Here is a 19,383-nt window from a genome sequence, read left to right as displayed (position 1 = left end):
GCCTGTAATCCCAGCACTTTGGGAGGGCGAGGCGGGCGGATGGCCTGAGGTAAGGAATTTGAAACCAGCCTGGCTAACATGGTAAAACCCTGTTTCTACTAAAAATGCAAAAAATTATCCAGGCGTGGTGGTGCCCACCTGTAATTCCAGCTACTCGGGAGGCTGAGGCAGGAGAGTCTCTTGAACCCGGGAGGCTGAGGCAGGAGAGTCTCTTGAACCCAGGAGGCAGAGGTTGCTGTGAGCTAAGTTTACGCCATTGCACTCCAGTTTGGGTAACAAGAGCGAAACTCCGTCTCAAAACAACAACAACAAAATTAGTCAGGCGTGGTGGTACGTGGCTGTAATCCCAGCTACTTGGGAGGCTGAGGCAGGAGAATCATTTAAACCCAGGAGGAGGAGGTTGTAGTGAGCTGAGATCATGCCACTGCACTCTACCCTAGGTGACAAGAGCAAGACTCCATCTCAAAAAAAAAAAAAAATTTATTCTTTTACAACATAGTTCTTTATTTTTTTCCTAATCTATCTTCAGATAGAATAGTGGGTTTTGGAGGCTGGGCCTGGTGGCTCACGCCTGTAATCCCAACACTTTGGGAGGCCAAGGTGGGTGGATCACAAGGTCAGGAGATCGAGACCATCCTGGCTAACATGGTGAAACCCCGTCTCTACTAAAAATACAACAACAACAACAACAAAAAATTAGCTGGGCGTGGTGGCGGGCGCCTGTAGTCCCAGCTGCTCGGGAAGCTGAGGCAGGAGAATGGCGTAAACCCGGGACGTGGAGTTTGCAGTGAGCCGAGATTACACCACTGCATTACAGCCTGGGGCATCAGAGTGAGACTCCGTCTCAAAAAAAATAGTGACGCCTGTAATCCCAGCACTTTGGGAGGCCGAGGCGGGCGGATCACAAGGTCAGGAGATCGAGACCACAGTGAAACCCCGTCTCTACTAAAAATACAAAAAATTAGCCGGGCGCGGTTGTGGGCGCCTGTAGTCCCAGCTACTCGGGAGGCTGAGGCAGGAGAATGGCGTGAACCCGGGAGGCAGAGCTTGCAGTGAGCCGAGATCGCACCACTGCACTCCAGCCTGGGCGACAGAGTGAGACTCCGTCTCAAAAAAAAATAAATAAATAAATAAATAAAAATTAAAAAAAAAAATAAAAAAATAAAAAAAATAAAAATAAAATAAAAATAAATAGTGGGTTTTGGGTTTTGGTTTTTTTTTTTTGGTGGCTATATGGCATTTTATTGTATATCATAGTATATTTCACCAGTGGTCTGTTTGGGGACATTAAAATTGAATTCTTTGTTTTTGTTTTGTTTTGTTTCATTTTGTTTTGTAAAACTACTCTTTAAAAATCCACGTGACTAAATATTTACGCATCTCATTTTTTCCTTGGGAAAAATTCTTACAAGTATAATTACTGTGTCAAAGAAAATGTACCATCTTAGCCCTCTCGTTTTTAAATTTTTTCTTTTTTTTTTTTTTTTTTTTTTTTTGAAACAGAGTCTTGCTCTGTCTCCCAGGCTGGAGTGCAGTGGTGCGATCTCTGCTCACTGCAAGCTCCATCGCCTCCCGGGTTCACGTCATTCTCCTGCCTCAGCCTCCCAAGTAGCTGGGACTATAGGCGCCCGCCACCATGCCTGGCTAATTTTTTTGTATTTTTAGTAGAGACGGGGTTTCACCATGTTCGCCAGGGTGGTCTCGATCTCCTGACCTTGTGATCCGCCCACCTCGGCCTCCCAAAGTGCTGGGATTACAGGCATGAGCCACCGCACCCAGCCTAAATTTTTTCTTATTTTTTAATTGTGATAAAATATACATAACATAAAATGTACCATTTTAACCATCTTTTTGTCTGTGTGTGAGACTGGGTCTCAGTCTGTGACCCAGGCTGGGTGCAGTGACATACTCGTAGCTCACTGCAGCCTCGATCTTCTGGGGTCAAGCATTCCTCTCACCCCAGCCTCCTGAGTAGCTGGAACTACAGGCACGCACCACCATGCCCAGCTAATTTTTTAGCGTTTTTATAGAAATGGGTTCTTGCTATATTACCCAGGCTGGTGTCAAACTCCTGACCTCAAGCAATCCTCCTGCCTCAGCCTCCCAAAGTGCTGGGAAAACAGACATGAGCCACCACACTTGGCCATTTTAACTGTATTTAAGTGTATAATGCAGTGGCATTAAGTACATTCACAATGTGTTATAACCATCACCACGATTTCTAGAACTTTTCAATCATCCCAAACAAAAACTCTATATCCATAAAACAATAACTCTCAATTCTCCCTCCTAGTCCCTGGCAACCGCTTTTCTACTTATCTCTATGAATATGCTTATTCTAAGTACCTCTTATAAGTAGAACCATACAATATTTTTCATTTTCTGTCTGGTTTATTTCACTTAGCATAATATTTTCAAGGTTCATCCATGTTGAAGCAAGTTTCATAATTTTATTCCTTTCCATGGCTGAATAGTATTCCATTCTATGTATATACCACATTTTTGTTTATTCATCTGTTGTTGGATAATTAACAGAGGAGTTAACCAACTTGGGTTGTTTCTGCTTTTTGGCTATCGGCCTCTAATACTTTTAACAAATTGTCCATACAGGCCGGGCGCGGTGGCTCAAGCCTGTAATCCCAGCACTTTGGGAGGCCGAGGCGGGTGGATCACGAGGTCAGGAGATCAAGACTATCCTGGCTAACACGGTGAAACCCCGTCTCTACTAAAAATACAAAAAACTAGCTGGGCGTGGTGGCGGGCGCCTGTAGTCCCAGCTACTCGGGAGGCTAACAGGAGAATGGCATGAACCCAGGAGGCGGAGTTTGCAGTGAGTTGAGATCACACCAGTGTACTCCACCCTGGGCGACAGAGCGAGACTCCGTCTCAAAAAAAAAAAAAAAAAAGGTAACTGAGATCTACACACACAATAAAAGGCTATGCAGGAGTTAGAGACCAGCCTGAGCAACATAACAAGATTCTGTCTCTAGAAAAAAAATTGTTTTAATTAGCCAGGTGTGGTCACATGTGCCTATAGTCCCAGCTGCTTAGAAGGCTGAGGTGGGAAGATTGCTTGAGTACAAGGCTGCAGTGAGCTATGATCGCACCACTTGCACTCCAACTTGGGTGACAGAGTGAGACCCTCTCAAAAAAGAAAAGGAGGAAAAAAGAAGAGGAAGAAAAAAGAAAGGGCATGGGAAATAGTAAACATGTAAGTAAATATATTTTTTAATTTTTTAAATTATTTAAAAGAGCCAGGGCCGAACACAGTGGCTCATGCCTGTTATCCCAGAACTTTGGGAGGCCCAGGTGGGAGGATCACTTGAGGCCAGGAGTTTGAGACTAGGCTGGCCAACATGATGAAACCTCATCTCTATCAAAAAATACAAAAATTAGCTCGGCTTGGTGGCACATCCCTGTAATCCCAGCTACTTGGGAGGCTGAGGCAGGAGAATGACTTGAACCTGGGAGGCAGAGGTTGCAGCGAGCCAAGATCGCACCACTGCACTCCGACTTGGGTGACAGAGCAAGACTCCGTCTCAAAAAAAAAAAAAAAAAAGTAATAGTGTATTGTGGGATATGATAGGGATATAATATATGTAGAAGTAAGTACAAAGTATGACAACAATAGCAAAAAGGATGGGAGAAGGGAAAACAGAAGTATGATTTTATAAAGTTTTTACATTACATATGAAGTGGTATAATATTATTTGGGGCTGGCATCGGTGGCTCACACCTGTAATCTCAACACTTTGGGAGGCTGAGGCGGGCGGATCATTTGAGGTCAAGAGTTTGAGACCAGTCTGGCCAACATGGCGAAACCCCGTCTCTACTAAAAATTCAAAAAAAATTAGCCAGGTGTGGTGGTGGGCGCCTATAATTCCCAGCTACTCAAGAGGCTGAGGCAGGAGAATCGCTTGAACCCAGAAGACAGAGGTTGCAGTGAGCCAAGATCGTGCCATTGCACTCCAGCCTGGGCAATAAGAGTGAAACTCCATCTCAAAAAAAAAAAAAAAAAAAAAATTGTGTGTGTATATATATATACACACACACACACATATATAAAATCACATAATATATAAATATGATTTATATATATTATTTGAATGTAGACTAATAAATTAAAGATACCTATGATAAACCTAAGAGTAACCACTGGAAAAAATAAGAAATATAAGGGGAGATAATGTGAAATATCAAAAATAATCCAAAGACAGCAGGAAAAGAGGAAGAAAACAAAAATAAACTGGGCACTATGGCTCATGCCTGTAATCCTAACACTATGTGAGGCTGAGGTGGGCAGATTGCTTGAACCCATGGGTTCAAGACCAGTCTAGGTTACATACAAAACCCCATCTTTACTGAAAATACAAAACCCCATCTTTACTGAAAATACAAAAAATTAGCCAAACGTGGTAGCATGTGCCTATAGTCTTGGCTACTCAGGAGGCTGAGGGAGGCCCACTTGTGCCCAGGAGGCTGAGGCTGCAGTGAGCCATGATTGTGGCACTGCACTACAGCCTGGGCAACAGAGCAAGACTCTGTCGAAAAAAAGAAAAAAGGACGGAACAAACAGAAAACAGCATTGTGGGAGATTATGGTAGACTTAAACCCAACCATCTCAATAGAAATTGTCTCTTTATGTACTTTGCCTGTTTTTCTGTCGGAGTAGTTATCTTTTCTTGTCGATTTGCAAGAGCTCTTTATATATTAACATATAAATTCTCTGTTATATATAAATGTTATGCTTGGGAAACGTTTCCCTTTCCAAAAGAGTGTTGTGACAAGCAAGATAAAAGCAATAGCATAAACTTAGACCCTGAGGTAGAAAAGCATAAGCTATGTTCAGGAAGTAGTAAGTAGGTGAGTTTGTCTGTAAAAGGCACTTAAGGGAATTCTACGGTATAAGACTGAAAGAGTAATTTAGGACCAGAACATAGTGTGCATTGATCATTCAACGGACGAACTTCATCTTCACCAGGTAGAGCAAAGTGAACTACTAAATGTGGTCGTTCAATGAAATGTACCATCAACATTGGGCTTTAGGGAGGTAAATCTTGTTGAAAATCAAAATGTTTAGGACATACTGGGGAAGTGGGTGGTGGGGAGAGACCTAAGTGGAAGACCGGTTAGTGTGGACCACTGGTTTGTAGTAGTCCAGACAAGAAGTAACTAAGATATCCACCTGGGTAATAAAAATATGGATACAGATTATTATGATCACCATAAAAGCTCATAGCCTCAGGCTTCCTTCAGCGTTTGTTTTTAGACAAGTTGAATTTGAAGCACCAACACCAAAATAGAAGATATCTGATGGTTTTAGAGAGGTGACTGGGCTAGAAAAAGACTGGGCATTTTTAGCATAGAGGTAATTATTGAAATCACAGGAGTAAATGAAGTCACCGAGACTTGAGTACAGCAGAAATGTGTGGATTGTCAGGATGTTAGAGAGCTCCTATTAATTTTTCCAGACTCAGCCTTGGCTTCCACGTCATCTCCTCTGGGAAGCCTTCCCTGAGCAATACCTTCCCATCCCCATCTTCATAGATGACTTAAGAGTCCACTCTCAGCCGGGCACGGGGGCTCACACCAGTAATCACAGCACTTTGGGAGGCCGAAGTGGGCGGACTACTTGAGGTCATGAGTTCGAGACCAGTCTAGACAACATGACGAAACCCCGTCTCTACTAAAAGTACAAAAATTAGCCAGGCGTGGTGGTGCACACCTGTAATCCCAGCTACTCAGGAGGCTGAGGCAGGAGAATCACTTGGACCCGGGAGATGGAGGTTGTAGTGAGCTGAGATCACGCCACTACACTCCAGCCTGGGCGACAAGAGCAAGACTCCATCTCAAAAAAAGAGTCCACTCGCTGCTTCCATGGCACCCTGTGTATGTCCCTATTAGTGTATTTATCACACTGTATTGTGGTTGGGTATTTACCTGTGTTTCCCTTTAGTTTCTAGAAAGGAAAATTTATTCAACTTTTTATGCTTCTGGCCTATAGAATGCTCTTGAAAAATGTTTTTATTTTCAATATTTTCATTTATTCAAATTTTATGACTTGTTGCTTTCCCAAGGAAGAGATCCTTTAACATTTCCCTTTTCTCCTCTCAACCAATTATATTACCCCACACAGCCAGTTGTTCACTTGGAGTATAACCCCATCCCTTCCACTGCAATAGAGCGTCTTCTTTAATCTCCAGCAGAGAATGGAATGCATTCCTGATCTTTAAGAGGTGACAATATTGACCAAAAAATGTACCTTCTTCATCCTAGATTTTCTATCCTCCTCAATTTGTTCATCTAGGTTATATTTGGGAAGGAGAGAAAGATCTAGATACCCTTTCCTGAAATTCTTGGGAGCCTGGGGAGAAAAAATTATCTAGCAAAATAAACCCGTCTGCTACTCTGAAATAAAGCTGGAGTCTAGGGTCAAGGTAACTTGCAAACATTGGCTCCTCCTAGTACCACCTAGTGGACAATAATAAACTAACACACAGGTTCTGAGCCCATGAAAGTAAACGACCAGTCCTAAAATAACTCACTTCCAGATCCCTAGAGTCTTGCTGTTTGCACATTATGACAGAATCACATGCAAGGAGGAGAGCAATATTAAATAAATAGCCTTAGAAATAGAAAAGAAAGTCAGGAGATAATTTAATTTGCTATAAGCTACAAGGTCCCATTGGGGAAGTAATTAAAAGAACATCCTTCTACCTCACACATCCCAAATATAGGAACCAGAAGAAGGAAAGGATATCTCAGACCCTCACAATTGATTGTATCAGTGGCTTTCAAATTTATTATATATATATATAATATACAGTTGTGTGTTGCTTAGCAACAGAGATGTGTTCTGAGAAATGCATCATTAGGCCTTTTCATCACTGTACCAACATTATACAGTGTACTTACACACTAGATGGTACAGCCTCCTACACACCTAGGTTATATAGTATGGCCTATTGCTCCTAGGCTACAAACCCCTATGGCGTGTACAAGCATCTACTGAATACTGTAGGCAAATGTAACACAATGGTATATTATTTGTGTATCTAACCATATGTAAACATAGAAAAGGTACAGAAAAATTAGGATACAAAAGGTAAAAAATGGTACACCATGAATGGAGCTTGCAGGACTAGAAGTTGCTCTGGGTGAGTCAGTGAGTGAATGTGAAGGCCTAGGACATTATTGTCCACTACTGTAGACTTTATTAATGTATACTTAGGCTGCACTAAATTTATAAGAAAGTATTTTTCTTCAATAATAAATTAACCTTAGCTTACTGTAAGTGGTGGTGGTGTTGTTGTTCTAGAGTCTCACTGTGTCACCCAGGCTGGAGTGCAGTGGTGCGATTTCAGCTCACTGCAACCTCTATCTCCTGGGTTCAAGTGATTCTCCTGCTTCAGCCTCCCAAGAAGCTGGGATTACAGGCGTGCACCACCACGCCTGGCTAAGTTTTTGTCTTTTTAGTAGAGACAAAGTTTCACCATGATGACCAGGCTGGTCTCGAACTCCTGGCATCAAGGGATAAACCCACCTCGGCCTTCCAAAGTGTTGGGATTACAGGCGTGAGCCACCGCGCCCAGCTGATATTTTTACTTTATAAACTTTTAAATTTTTTGTTAACTTTTTGACTTTGTAAAAAACACTTAGCTTAAAACAGAAACACATTGGACAGCTGTACAAAAATATTTCTTTATGTCCTTATTCTATAAACTTATTTATTTATTTATTTTTGAAATGGTGTCTTGCTCTGTTGCCCAGGCTGGAGTGCAATGGCGCGATCTCGGATCACTGCAACTTGGCCTCCCAGGTTCAAGCAATTCTCCTGCCTTAGCCTCCTGAGTAGCCAGGATTACAGGCACACGCCACAGTACCAGCTAATTTTTTTGTATTTTTAGTAGAGACGGGGTTTCACCATGTTAGCCAGGCTGGTCTTGAACTCCTGATCTTAAGTGATCTGCCTGCTTCAGCCTCCCAAAGTGCTGGGATTACAGGGTGTGAGCCACCGTGCCTGGCTCTTTTTTCTATTTTTAAAATTTTTATTTTATTTGTATTGTATAAACTTTTGTTAAAAACTAAGACATAGGACAGGGCGCAGTAACTTTTAGTAATGTTTTAGTAACTTTTAGTCTCTACTAAAAATACAAAAAAAAAAAAATAGTCGGGCGTGGTGGCACACGCCTGTAGTTCCAGCTACTCACGGAGGCTGAGGGAGGAGAATTGCTTGAACTCAGGAGACAGAGGTTGCAGTGAGCCAAGATCGCACCACTGCACTACAGCCTGGGTGACAGAGGGAGACTCCATTTCAACAAAACAAAACAAAACAGAACCTAAGACATGGGAACTGAGCATAGTGGCTCACTCCTGTAATCCCAGCACTTTGGGAAGCTGAGGTAGGCTGATTGCTTGAGCCTAGAAGTTTGAGACCAGCCTGAGCAACATAGTCAGAACTCATCTCTAGAAAAAATTTTAAAACTTACCAGGGTGTGGTGGCACACGCCTGTACTCCCAGCTACTAAGGAGGCTGAGGTGGAAGGATCACTTGAGCCCAAGGATTTAAGACTTCAGTAAGCCGTTAACATACCACTGCACTCCAGCCTAGGTGACAGAGATCCTGTCTCAAAAAGAAAGGCCAGGAGTGATGGCTCATGCCTGTATCCCAGCACTTTGGGAGGCTGATACAGGCAGATCACTTGAGGTCAGGAGTTGGAGACCAGCCCGGCCAACGTGGTGAAACCCAGTCTCTACTAAAAATACAAAAATTAGCCAGGCATGGTGGGACCCTGTAATCCCAGCTACTGGGGAGGCTGAGGCAGGAGAATCATTTGAACCCGGGAGGCAGAGGTTGCAGTGAGCCGAGATTGCACCATTGCACTCCAGCCTGGGCAACAAGAGGGAAACTCTGTCTCAAAAAAAAAAAAATTGAATACCTCACCCTTATCTACACCAACTACGAGGTGGGCAAGCGTGACTATGTGAAGGCACTCCCTGGGCAACTGAAGCCTTTGAGACCCTGCCGTCCCAGAACCAGGGAGGCTAGGCCTTCATTGACCAGATCTCCTTCGCTTACTACAACCTGCTGGACTTGCTGCTGACGCACGAGGTCCTGGCCACCAGCTGCCTGGATGTGTTCCCAATGCTCTCGGCCTACATGGCACCAGGACCCGGCCCAAGCTCAAGGCCTTCCTGGCCTCCCCTGAGCACCTCAACCACCCCATCAACAGCAACGGGGAACAGTGAGGGCTGGAGGGACTCTCAGCGGGAGGCGGGAGCTGTTTGCCTCCCTTTCTCCAGGACCAATAAAGTTTCTAAGAGAAAAAAAAAAAATTGAAAGAAATATTGGGCCAGGCTGGGAGGCCTGAGGTGGGTGGATCACCTGAGGTCAGGAGTTTGAGACCAGCCTGGCCAACATGCTGAAACCCCATCTCTACTAAAAATACAAAAATTAGGGAGTGTGGTGGTGCGCACCTGTAATCCCAGCTACTCAGGAGGCTGAGGCAGGAGAATCGCTTGAATCCGGGAGGTAGAGGTTGCAGTGAGCTGAAACCACCCCACTACACTCCAGCCTGGGAGACAGAGATAGACTCTATCTCACAAAAAAGAAAAAGAAAAAAAAAGAAATATCGGTGGGGCACTGTAACTCATGCCTATAATCCCAGCACTTTAGGAGGCCAAGGTGGATTGATCACCTGAAATTAGGAGTTCGAGACCAGCCTGGCCAACATGGTGAAACCCCATCTCTACTAAAAATACACAAATTAGCCAGGTGTGTGGGCGCCTGTAATCCCAGCTACTCAGGAGGGGGGCTGAGGCAGGAGAATTGCTTGAACTCAGGAGACAGAGTTTGCAGTGAGCCCAGATTACGCCACTGCATTCCAGCCTGGGCAACAGCACAAAACTCTCTCAAAAAAATAAAATAAAAAATAACTATCACTCCCAATACTTGTCTTCCTGTGCCAAACTCTTAAGAGATCCAGCATCTACTAGGAGCTGAAAATAAGGAGGCAAAGAGAGACAGGTCTACTTGTGTTTATTCTCATTTTTGCTTTTTTTTAAAAAAAAAAAAAAAAAAAAAAGATGAGGGATGGAGAGGGAAATAACCCATAAACACTGCGAACAGGAACCAAGACTCCAAGACTTGGGCATACTCCCTCTACCCTCAGCCCCAGTTCTCCAAGAGATTCCCACCCACCTGATTTTCTTTTAAAACAAGACACCCAAATCAGCAGCAAAGGTACCTGGGGTAGTCACTGAGATTTTGAACACTGGGAATGGGAGGGGGAAAGTCCAAAAAGTAGAAGTTGGGAAGAAAAGGGAAGGATTGAGGGAGATGCTAGGCTCTGGAGGACAGAGCTGGGCCGCAAGAGGTGGAAGTAAGCCAGTATAGGGGTACCCCTCCTGACTGCTGTTGCCCATATTCCCCCGGACCCCAGAGAGCCCCATGGTTTGTTCTGCAGTCCATTCCCGATTTCCCAAAGGCCTCAGAGGCCTAACTCCAAGTCCTCTAACTCCTCTTCTAGCGCCCTCCTCCTTGCTAGCTTTTCCAGCTGCTCTTTGCTGGGCTGGCTTACTTCCCCAGCCTGGATCCGCTGCTGCAGCTCTTCCACCTGCCGGAGCTTCTTCTTTAGGTTCTTTATCTTCTTGGCTTTCTCAGTGGTGGCAGCTGAGTCAGGCTGGTCAGATGCAGCTGTGGGGGCTGCCCGGGAGCCCTGTGGAGCACTGGGGGGTTGGGCTGTCTCTTCCAGGGACACCTTATCAAGAGTCCTGCTCAAGGCCTCTGCCTCTCCTTTCTCTTGCTGCTGCCGCCTCTTCTCCTTTCGCTTCAGGTTGCGTTTGGCTGTCTTGGAGAGGCCTGGTTCACCACCTTCAGGCCTGGATGGGGTGACAGGAGCAGTGGCCTCAGGGCTTAACCCTGGGGGCAATTCTGGTTTACTCTTGAAAAACTTCACATACTTGTTTTCATATCTGCAGGAAACAAAGGATGTCAAGAGTTTCAGAGAATCACTAACTTTTTGATCCCGTTTCTTAAACTTCCAAACACTTCATCCTCATTACATTCTTGCTTCCTTTTTTTCTTGCTGTTTTTGTGGAGTTTTTTGTTTGTTTTTTGAGACAGAGTCTTGCTTAGTTGCCCAGGATGGAGTGCAGTGGCGCAATCTGGGCTCACTGCAACCTCCCACTTCCCGGGTTCAAGAGATTCTCCTGCCTCAGCCTCCTGAGTAGCTGGGACTACAGGCTCGTGCCACCACACCTGGCTGATTTTTGTATTTTGTAATTTTGTATTTTTAGTAAAGATGGGGTTTCGCCACATTGGCAAGGCTGTTCTTGAACTACTGACCTCAGGTAATCCACCCGCCTGGGCCTCCCAAAGTGCTCGGATTACAGATGTAGGCCACCGGGCCCGACGGCCACCTTTCTCTCTTTGTGGTCCCTCCCCAACTCCTCTGCTCTGCAGGAAAGATGCAGCAAAGTCCCTAGAAGAGCTTTAGAGCTCTGGAGGTTCTAATGAACAGAGGTCAAAAGTATAGGACTAGTGATCTGTAACCCTCACTCATCCCTGAATCCCAGACCCTTCCTCTCCTTTCTGACAGTTGCCCGTCCTTCCATTTCCCTGGGGCTTAGGAGAGTCCTTCCTGAACTTGAAGGCATAAAGATATTCTATCCTTCTGTAGGGACCCCATCAGAAAACTCCTACTCAAGCCTAACCACGTACACTGGGACCTCCTCCTGGGGCACATATCCTTCTTTCACCCTCCGCTGCTTGCGCCAGGTCCCGTCAGGTCGCTGTGTTGAGGCGATATACTTGCCTAAAATACGAAAAATTAAGTTGAAAATTACTCTTATTTTCAAACATTTTACAAGATGAGACAAGAATGTATAAATGTACACACCATCTCTCAGCACCCATTCATCCAAATGCAACCATTAAGGCTCCTTTTCTCATACCAACACTCAACCCCTCTCTCATTATTTATTTACTGAATGCCAATACACTGTACAACAAACTATCCTTGCCCTCAAGATTCTATTTGCATAATTTAGTAGGTAAGACAGGATAGGCACAGAGAAAGAATTTTGTTAAAAAACCAAAGCAATAGCATGGGAACATGGAAGGCGGTAAACGAACAAGAGGCTAAAAAGACGCAAAAACCATAGAGAGGAGAAATGACAAGAGCAGATGTTGTAAAGAAGGAGAAATTTTATTTATATGGACCTTAAAAAAATAGGTCAACTTTTAAGAATTCATACCATAGATATATACACACCAGTACACAAGGATATATTTAAACGGTATTTGGTTTTTGTTTTGTTTTGTTTTGAGATGGAGTTTCACACTCTCACCCAGGCTGGAGTGCAGTGGTGCAATCTCAGCTCACCGCAACCTCCACCTCCCAGGTTCAATCGATTCTCCTGCCTCAGCCTCCTGAGTATCTGGGATTACAAGCCCCTGCCACCACATCCGGCTAATTTTTGTATCATTAGTAGAGATGGGTTTTGCCACGTCAGCTAGGCTAATCTCGAACTCCTAACCTCAGGTGATCCACCCACCTTAGCCTCCCAAATTGCTGGGATTATAGGCATGAGCCACTGTGCCCGGCCTTTAAAGGGTATTCGTTGATGCATGATTTAAATTAGCAAAAAGCTGGCCAGGTACAGTGGCTCATGCCTGTAATCCCAGCACTTTGGGAGGCCAAGCCAGGGGGTGAATCACAAGGTCAGGAGTTCGAGACCAGCCTGACCAACATAGTGAAACCCTGTCTCTACTAAAACACAAAAAAAATTAGCTGGGCATGCTACAGCGCGCCTGTAGTCCCAGCTACTCAGGAGGCTGAGGCAGGAGATTGAACCCAGGAGGCAGAGGTTGCAGTGAGTCGAGATTGCGCCACTGCACTCCAGCCTGGGCAACAGAGCGAGATTCCATCTCAAAAAAAAAAAAAAAAGGAAAGAAAAAATTAGCAAAAAGCTGAAAGCAATTTAAATGGCCATCAATAAATGAATAATTAGACAGCACTTTGGGAGACAGAGGCTGGCAGATCCCCTGAGGTCAGGAGTTCAAGACCAGCCTGGCCAGCATGGTGAAACCCTGTCTACTAAAAATACAAAAATTAGCCGGGTATGATGGCACACGTCTGTAATCCCAGCTACTGGGGAGGCTGAGGCACAAGAATCGCTTGAACCTGGGAGGCAGAGGTTGCAGAGTCTCAAAAAAAATAAAATAAATGTTCTGACATTGACTAGTGTTCATGATATGCTAAGTGAAAAAGCAAGCTGCAGTAGTGGTCCTCTAACTTTTTTTTATTTCAGGACCCCCTTTACACTGTTATTTTGTAATATGTGTATCATCATACAATATTTATTTATTTATTTATTTTTCTCTTTTTTTTTTTTGAGATGGAGTCTCGCTCTGTCGCCCAGGCTTGAGTGCAGTGGCACAATCTTGGCTCACTGCAAGCTCTGCCTCCTGGGTTCATGCCATTCTCCTGCCTCAGCCTCCCGAGTAGCTGGGACTACAGGCGCCCGCCACTACGCCTGGCTTTTTTTTTTTTTTGTATTTTTAGTAGAGACAGGGTTTCACCATGTTAGCCAGGATGGTCTCGATCTCCTGACCTCATGGTCCGCCTGCCTCAGCCTCCCAAAGTGCTGGGATTACAGGTGTGAGCCACCGCGCCCGCCCATTTTTGAGATGGAGTCTTGCTCTGTCGCCTAGGCTGGCGTGCAATGGCGCGGTCTCAGCTCACTGCAAGCTCCGCCTCCCGGGTTCACGCCATTCCCTTGCCTCAGCCTCCCCAGCAGCTGGGACTACAGGCTTACGCCACCACGCCTGGCTAATTTTTTGTATTTTTAGTAGAGACGGGGTTTCACCGTGTTAGCCAGGATGGTCTCGATCTCCTGACCTCGTGATCTGCCCACCTCGGCCTCTCAAAATGCTGGGATTATAGGCGTGAGCCACCACACCCTGCCATTATACAATATTTAAAAGAGATTATATTCATTAATCTCATCACTATAGTATTAAAGTACATGGGAGCTATCAAGCTCAGAATGGGAGCTATAAGTTTTCCAAAAATTCTTGGCAGGGCACAGTAGCTCATGCCTGTAATCCCAACACTTTGAGAGGCTGAGGTGGGCAGATAATCTGAGGTCAGGAGTTCCAGAGCAGCCTGGCTTACATGACAAAACTCTGTCTCTACTAAAAGTACAAAAATTAGCTGGGCGTGGTGGCGGGCGCCTGTAATCCCAGCTACTCAGGAGGCTGAGGCAGGGAGAACTGCTGGAACCCAGGAGGCGGAGGTTGCAGTCAGCAAAGATTGCGCCACTGCACTCCAGCCTGTGTGACAGAGGGAGACTCCATCTCAATTAAATATATATATATATATGAAATATATATATATATATAAAGTAAATAAGTTTTCCAAAATTCTAATTTTCACTTAAGTGTTTGAATTTTATCATTGGTGAGAAAAACTACCAGTTGTTTTCCTTTATTTTCAGGAAAATGATCATTGGATAGTCAGGTCTGAATTACCATTGTTTGTCAGTGTTTTTTTTTTTTTCAAGTAAAAAATACAGTTCCACGAGAATAAAGTTTGCTCAGCTTGCAATTCAGACAACTATCCTACTTCGGTATGCAGCAGAAATGTTTCATGCTTACATCCCATGAGTCACAGAGAACATTAAAAAAATATATATTCAAGGGTTGGGCTTAATACAATTAATCATTTTTATTGCATCATCAATGATATCCTTAGGTGAAACTGGCATTTACAGCAAGTGTGTGGCAGTGAAGAACACAATGATTAATATAGCTTGGTGCCACTGCCCTGACAAATGCATGCTTGCAGGGCCAGCAGTTTCACAAACCATGTATTTTGACCATTGGTACAAAGTCAACCCCGTGAAAAAGACAAAGAAATCTTAGCATGATTATAAGAATAATTTTGCTTGCAGACCTTCCAAAAGAGTCTTAGGGACCCCCTCAAGGGTTCTGAATCACACTCTGAGAATCACTGGTATACATAGGGTACTATTTTATTTATTTTTTTTGAGACGGCGTTTTGCTCTTGTTGCCCAGGCTGGAGTGCAATGGTGCAATCTCGGGTCACTGCAACCTCCTCCCAGGTTCAAGCGATTCTCCTGCCTCAGCCTCCTGAGTAGCTGGGATTACAGGCATGTACCACAACTCCTGGCTATTTTGTATTTTTAGTAGAGACGGGGTTTCTCCGTATTGGTCAGGCTAGTCTCCAACTCCCAACGGCAGGTGATCTGCCTGCCTCGGCCTCCCAAAGTCCTGAGATTACAGGTGTGAGCCACCGCACCCAGCTAGTATGGTACTATTCTTGTTGGAGTAAGGGGCAACACTTAAAGACATGTAGTCTGTGTAGAGGGACAAAGAAAAAGGTGTGCAAGGACACATATCAAACTGTTAATGCTGGTTACCTTAAGAGAGAAATTTAACTTCTTTATATACATATGTTTTGTTGTAGCTCTCTTATTTTAAGTATTACTTTTGTAAAAATAAAGGAAAAAAGATTTTTAAGGCCAGGTGCGGCAGTTCACACCTGTAATCCCAGCAATTTGGGAGGCTGAAGTGGGCGGATCACACAGCCTGGCCAACATGGCAAAACCCCACCTCTACTAAAAATACAAAGATTGGCAAGGCACGGTGGCTCACACCCGTAATCCCAGCACTTTGGGAGGCTGAGGCAGGTGGATTGCCTGAACTTAGGAGTTCGAAACCAGCCTGGGCAACACGGTGAAACCCTGTCTCTACATACAAAACCTTGTCTCTACATAAACACAAAAAAAAAAAAAAAAAAAAAAAACAATTAGCCAGGCATGGTGGCATCCACCTGTAATCCCAGCTACTCAGGAGGTGGAAGCAGGACAATCGCTTGAAACAGGGGGTTGGAGGTTGCAGTGAGCCGAGATTGCGCCACTGCACTCCAATCTTGCAACAGAGACTCCATGTGAAAAAAAAAAAAAAAAACGAAACTGGAGACCAGGCGTGGTGGTGCACACCTGTAATCCCAGCACTTTGGGAAGCTGAGGCGGGTGGATCACTTCAGATCAGGAGTTCGAGACCAGCCTGGCCAACATGGTGAAACCCCATCTCCATTAAAAACACAAAAATTAGCCGGGCGCGGTGGCTCAAGCCTGTAATCCCAGCACTTTGGGAGGCCGAGACGGGCGGATCACGAGGTCAGGAGATCGAGACCATCCTGGCTAACACCGTGAAACCCCGTCTCTACTAAAAATACAAAAAACTAGCCGGGCGAGGTGGCGGGCGCCTGTAGTCCCAGCTACTCCGGAGGCTGAGGCAGGAGAATGGCGTAAACCCGGGAGGCGGAGCTTGCAGTGAGCTGAGATCCGGCCACTGCACTCCAGCCCGGGCTACAGAGCAAGACTCCGTCTCAAAAAAAAAAAAAAACAAAAAAAAAAAAAAACAAAAAAAAAACACAAAAATTAGCTGGGTGTGGTGGCAGGTGCCTGTAGTCTCAGGTACTTGGGAGGCTGAGGCACGAGAATTGCTTGAACCTGGGAAGCAGGGTTGCAGTGAGTTGAGATCATGCCATTGCACTCAAGCCTGGGCGACAGAGCAAGACTCCGTCTCAAAAAAACAAAAAAATTAGGCTGGGCATGGTGGCTCATGCCTGTAATCCCAGCACTGTGGGAGGCCGAGGCGGGTGGATTACTTGAGATCAGGAGTTCGAGACCAGCCTGGCCAACATGGTGAAACCCCGTCTCTACAAAAATACAAAAAATAGCCAGGCGTGGTGGCAGGCGCCTGTAATCCCAGCTACTTGGCAGGAGAATCGCTTGAACCCGGGAGGCAGAGGTTGCAGTGAGCAGAGATCGCACCGCTGCACTCCAATCTGGGTGACAGAGAAAGACTCCATCTCAAAAAGTAAAAACGAGTAAAATAAATAAAAATTAAAAAATTAGCTGGGTGTGGTAGCACATTTGTAATCCCAGCTACTGGGGACGCTGAGGCACAAGAACTGCTTGAGCCCAGGAGGTAGAGGCTGCAGTGAGCTGATATCGTGCCACTGCACTCCAGCTTGGGCAACAGAGTGAGAATGTTTCTCAAAAAAAAAAAAAAAAAAGAAAAGAAAAAGGAAAAAAAGACTTTTAAAATAAAAGTCTAGGGCCTCCTACATGAATTATATATTTTTACATGAATTGGTTTTTTGCTCAAAATGCAAATTTCATTAATATATTAAAACAAAAAAGTCTAGGCGCAGTGGCTCACTCCTGTACTCCCAGCACTTCGGGAGGCGGAGGCAGGCGATCACCTGAGGTCAGGAGCTCGAGACCAGCCTGGCCAACACTGTCTCTACTAAAATACAAAAAATAGCCAGGCATGGTGGCTGGGCATCAGTAATCCCAGCTACTCCAGAGGCTGAGGCAGGAGAATCACTTGAGCTGAGGAGGTGGAGGTTGCAGTGAGCCAAGACTGTACCATCACACTCCAGCCTGGGTGACAGAGCAAGACTCTGTCTCCAAAAAAAAAAAAAAAAAGTTGTTAAAGGCAATGAGTGATTTGACTGGTGGAGGGGATGGAAGAAAGAAAAATCATGAGCAAAGGGGCTCAAACTTGAGCAAAGAGAGGCATGGATGTGGGAATGGGCGTGAGTAGGGAACAGAAAGTAGAGAGGTTCAGGTGAATGAGACAGTTCATGTTAGGCAATAGGAAGCCTGGAAATGAAAAACGGGGTAATCACAGAAAGCCTTAAAAACAAGGTCAAGAACTTTGGACTTTATTGGGTGAGTAAAAGAGAACTACTAAGGATATTTTTGCCCAGCTGTGACAAGAATAAAAACCAAAGAAAAAAAAAACTGGGAGGCTTCCTGGAGGGAGGACTGAGACTAGAGCTGGGCTTTGAAGGAAGAGTCAAACTAAACAAAAAGGGAGACAGAGTAGATTAGAAACAGTTTGTTCTCAAACAAAAACTCACGCATGGGAATGCAGATAGCATTTTTAGGCAACGACAAACAGACCAGTCAGGCTGAGCTGGAATGTTCAGACCTTGAATACCAGTTAAAGAGTTTAATATCTGGCACATGGCATGCACTCAACAAATATTTGTCAAATGAACGAATCCTTTATGCGAAGTATTGTCTTAGGGCTTTGAATAAATGAATGAATCCTTTATACAAAGCAGTGTTTTAGAGTATTTAATCTAGCATAATAAAAGGGTGATTTGGAAAAAAAAAAAAAAACACCAGAGACTGTGGAAACTAGTTAGGGAAAAAATATTGCGATAATCCTAGCATGAAGGGACAGAATTGGCTGAAACAGGGGCATTGGAAAGTAAGAGACTAAGGGCAGATACATTATCAAAGAATCAACAACACTTGGTAATTCAGTGACTAGGGAAGGAGTAAGAGGGTTAGAAATCAAAGATAATTCAATACACTTTTTATTTTAGTAATCTCAATGTCAATAATTTACCATAAATAGTTACAATAGGAAAAAATAAAAACAAAAACAAAAAAGAAAGGAAGAGATAATCATATGAATATTATGGCATTATCAATAAATAGTGAAAGGTCAGGCACAGTGGCTCATGCCTATAATCCCAGCACTTTGGGAGGCCAAGATGGGAGGATCCCTTGAGCCCAGGCATTCAAGACCAGCTGAGCAACATAGGGAGACTCCCATCTTTACGAACTATACAAAAATTAGCTGGGTATGGTTGGTGGCATGTACCTGTGGTACCAGCTACTCAGGAGGCTGACCTGTGTTGAGGAAAGTAGTCAAACTCTGTAAAATATTTTTAGAGATTCTGAGCCAAATATGTACGAGTGACCATGGCCTGTGACACTGACCTCAGGAGGTCCTGAGAACATGTGCCCTAGGTGCTTGGGGTACAGCTTGGTCCTATATACATATAAACTTTTTTTTTTTTAAACGGAATCTCACTTTGTCTCTCAGGCTGGAGTGCAGTGGCCCGATCTTGGCTCACTGCAACCTCTGCCTCCCGGGTTAAAGAGATTCTCCTGCCTCAGCCTGGCGAGTAGCTGGGACTACAGCGCATCACCACACCTGGCTAATTATTGTTTTTGTTTTTTGACACAGTCTCACCCTGTTGCCCAGGCCGGAGTATAGTGGCACGATCTTGGCTCACTGCAACCTCCGCCTCCCGGGTTCAAGCGATTCTCCTGCCTCAGTCTCTCGAGTAGCTGGGACTACAGGCACTCACCACCACGCCTGGCTAATTTTTTGTATTTTTAGTAGAGACAGGGTTTCGCCATGTTGGCCAGGCTGGTCTCAAACTCCTGACCTCAGGTGATCCACCCACCTCAGCCTCCCAAAGTGCTGGGATTACAGGCCTGAGCCACCGTGCCTTGTTTTATATATTTTAGGAAGGC

At 44.7% G+C, this 19,383-nt stretch overlaps 1 protein-coding gene across 4 annotated transcripts in view; it reads right to left on the bottom strand.

Annotated features, from left to right (window-relative positions):
• Nucleotides 1-10,022: 10,022 nt before the first annotated feature.
• The window catches only part of LOC105474171 (PYM homolog 1, exon junction complex associated factor), a 28,812-nt gene continuing 19,451 nt past the window's right edge, over nt 10,023-19,383 (bottom strand). For all 4 annotated transcript variants that reach the window (XM_011728654.2, XM_011728650.3, XM_011728651.2 and 1 more), the window contains exons 2-3: nt 11,723-11,816; nt 10,023-10,974 (exon numbers count right to left, since the gene is read on the bottom strand). In XM_011728654.2, the coding sequence (XP_011726956.2) occupies nt 10,491-10,974; nt 11,723-11,816 (578 nt within the window). In that variant the 3' untranslated portion in view covers nt 10,023-10,490. The remainder of the gene's footprint in view (nt 10,975-11,722; nt 11,817-19,383) is intronic.

The sequence above is a fragment of the Macaca nemestrina genome, chromosome 10 (genome assembly GCF_043159975.1).
Source record: "Macaca nemestrina isolate mMacNem1 chromosome 10, mMacNem.hap1, whole genome shotgun sequence".
In the NCBI taxonomy this organism is placed as follows: domain Eukaryota; kingdom Metazoa; phylum Chordata; class Mammalia; order Primates; family Cercopithecidae; genus Macaca; species Macaca nemestrina.
This window is presented reverse-complemented; position numbering and strand designations above follow the sequence as displayed.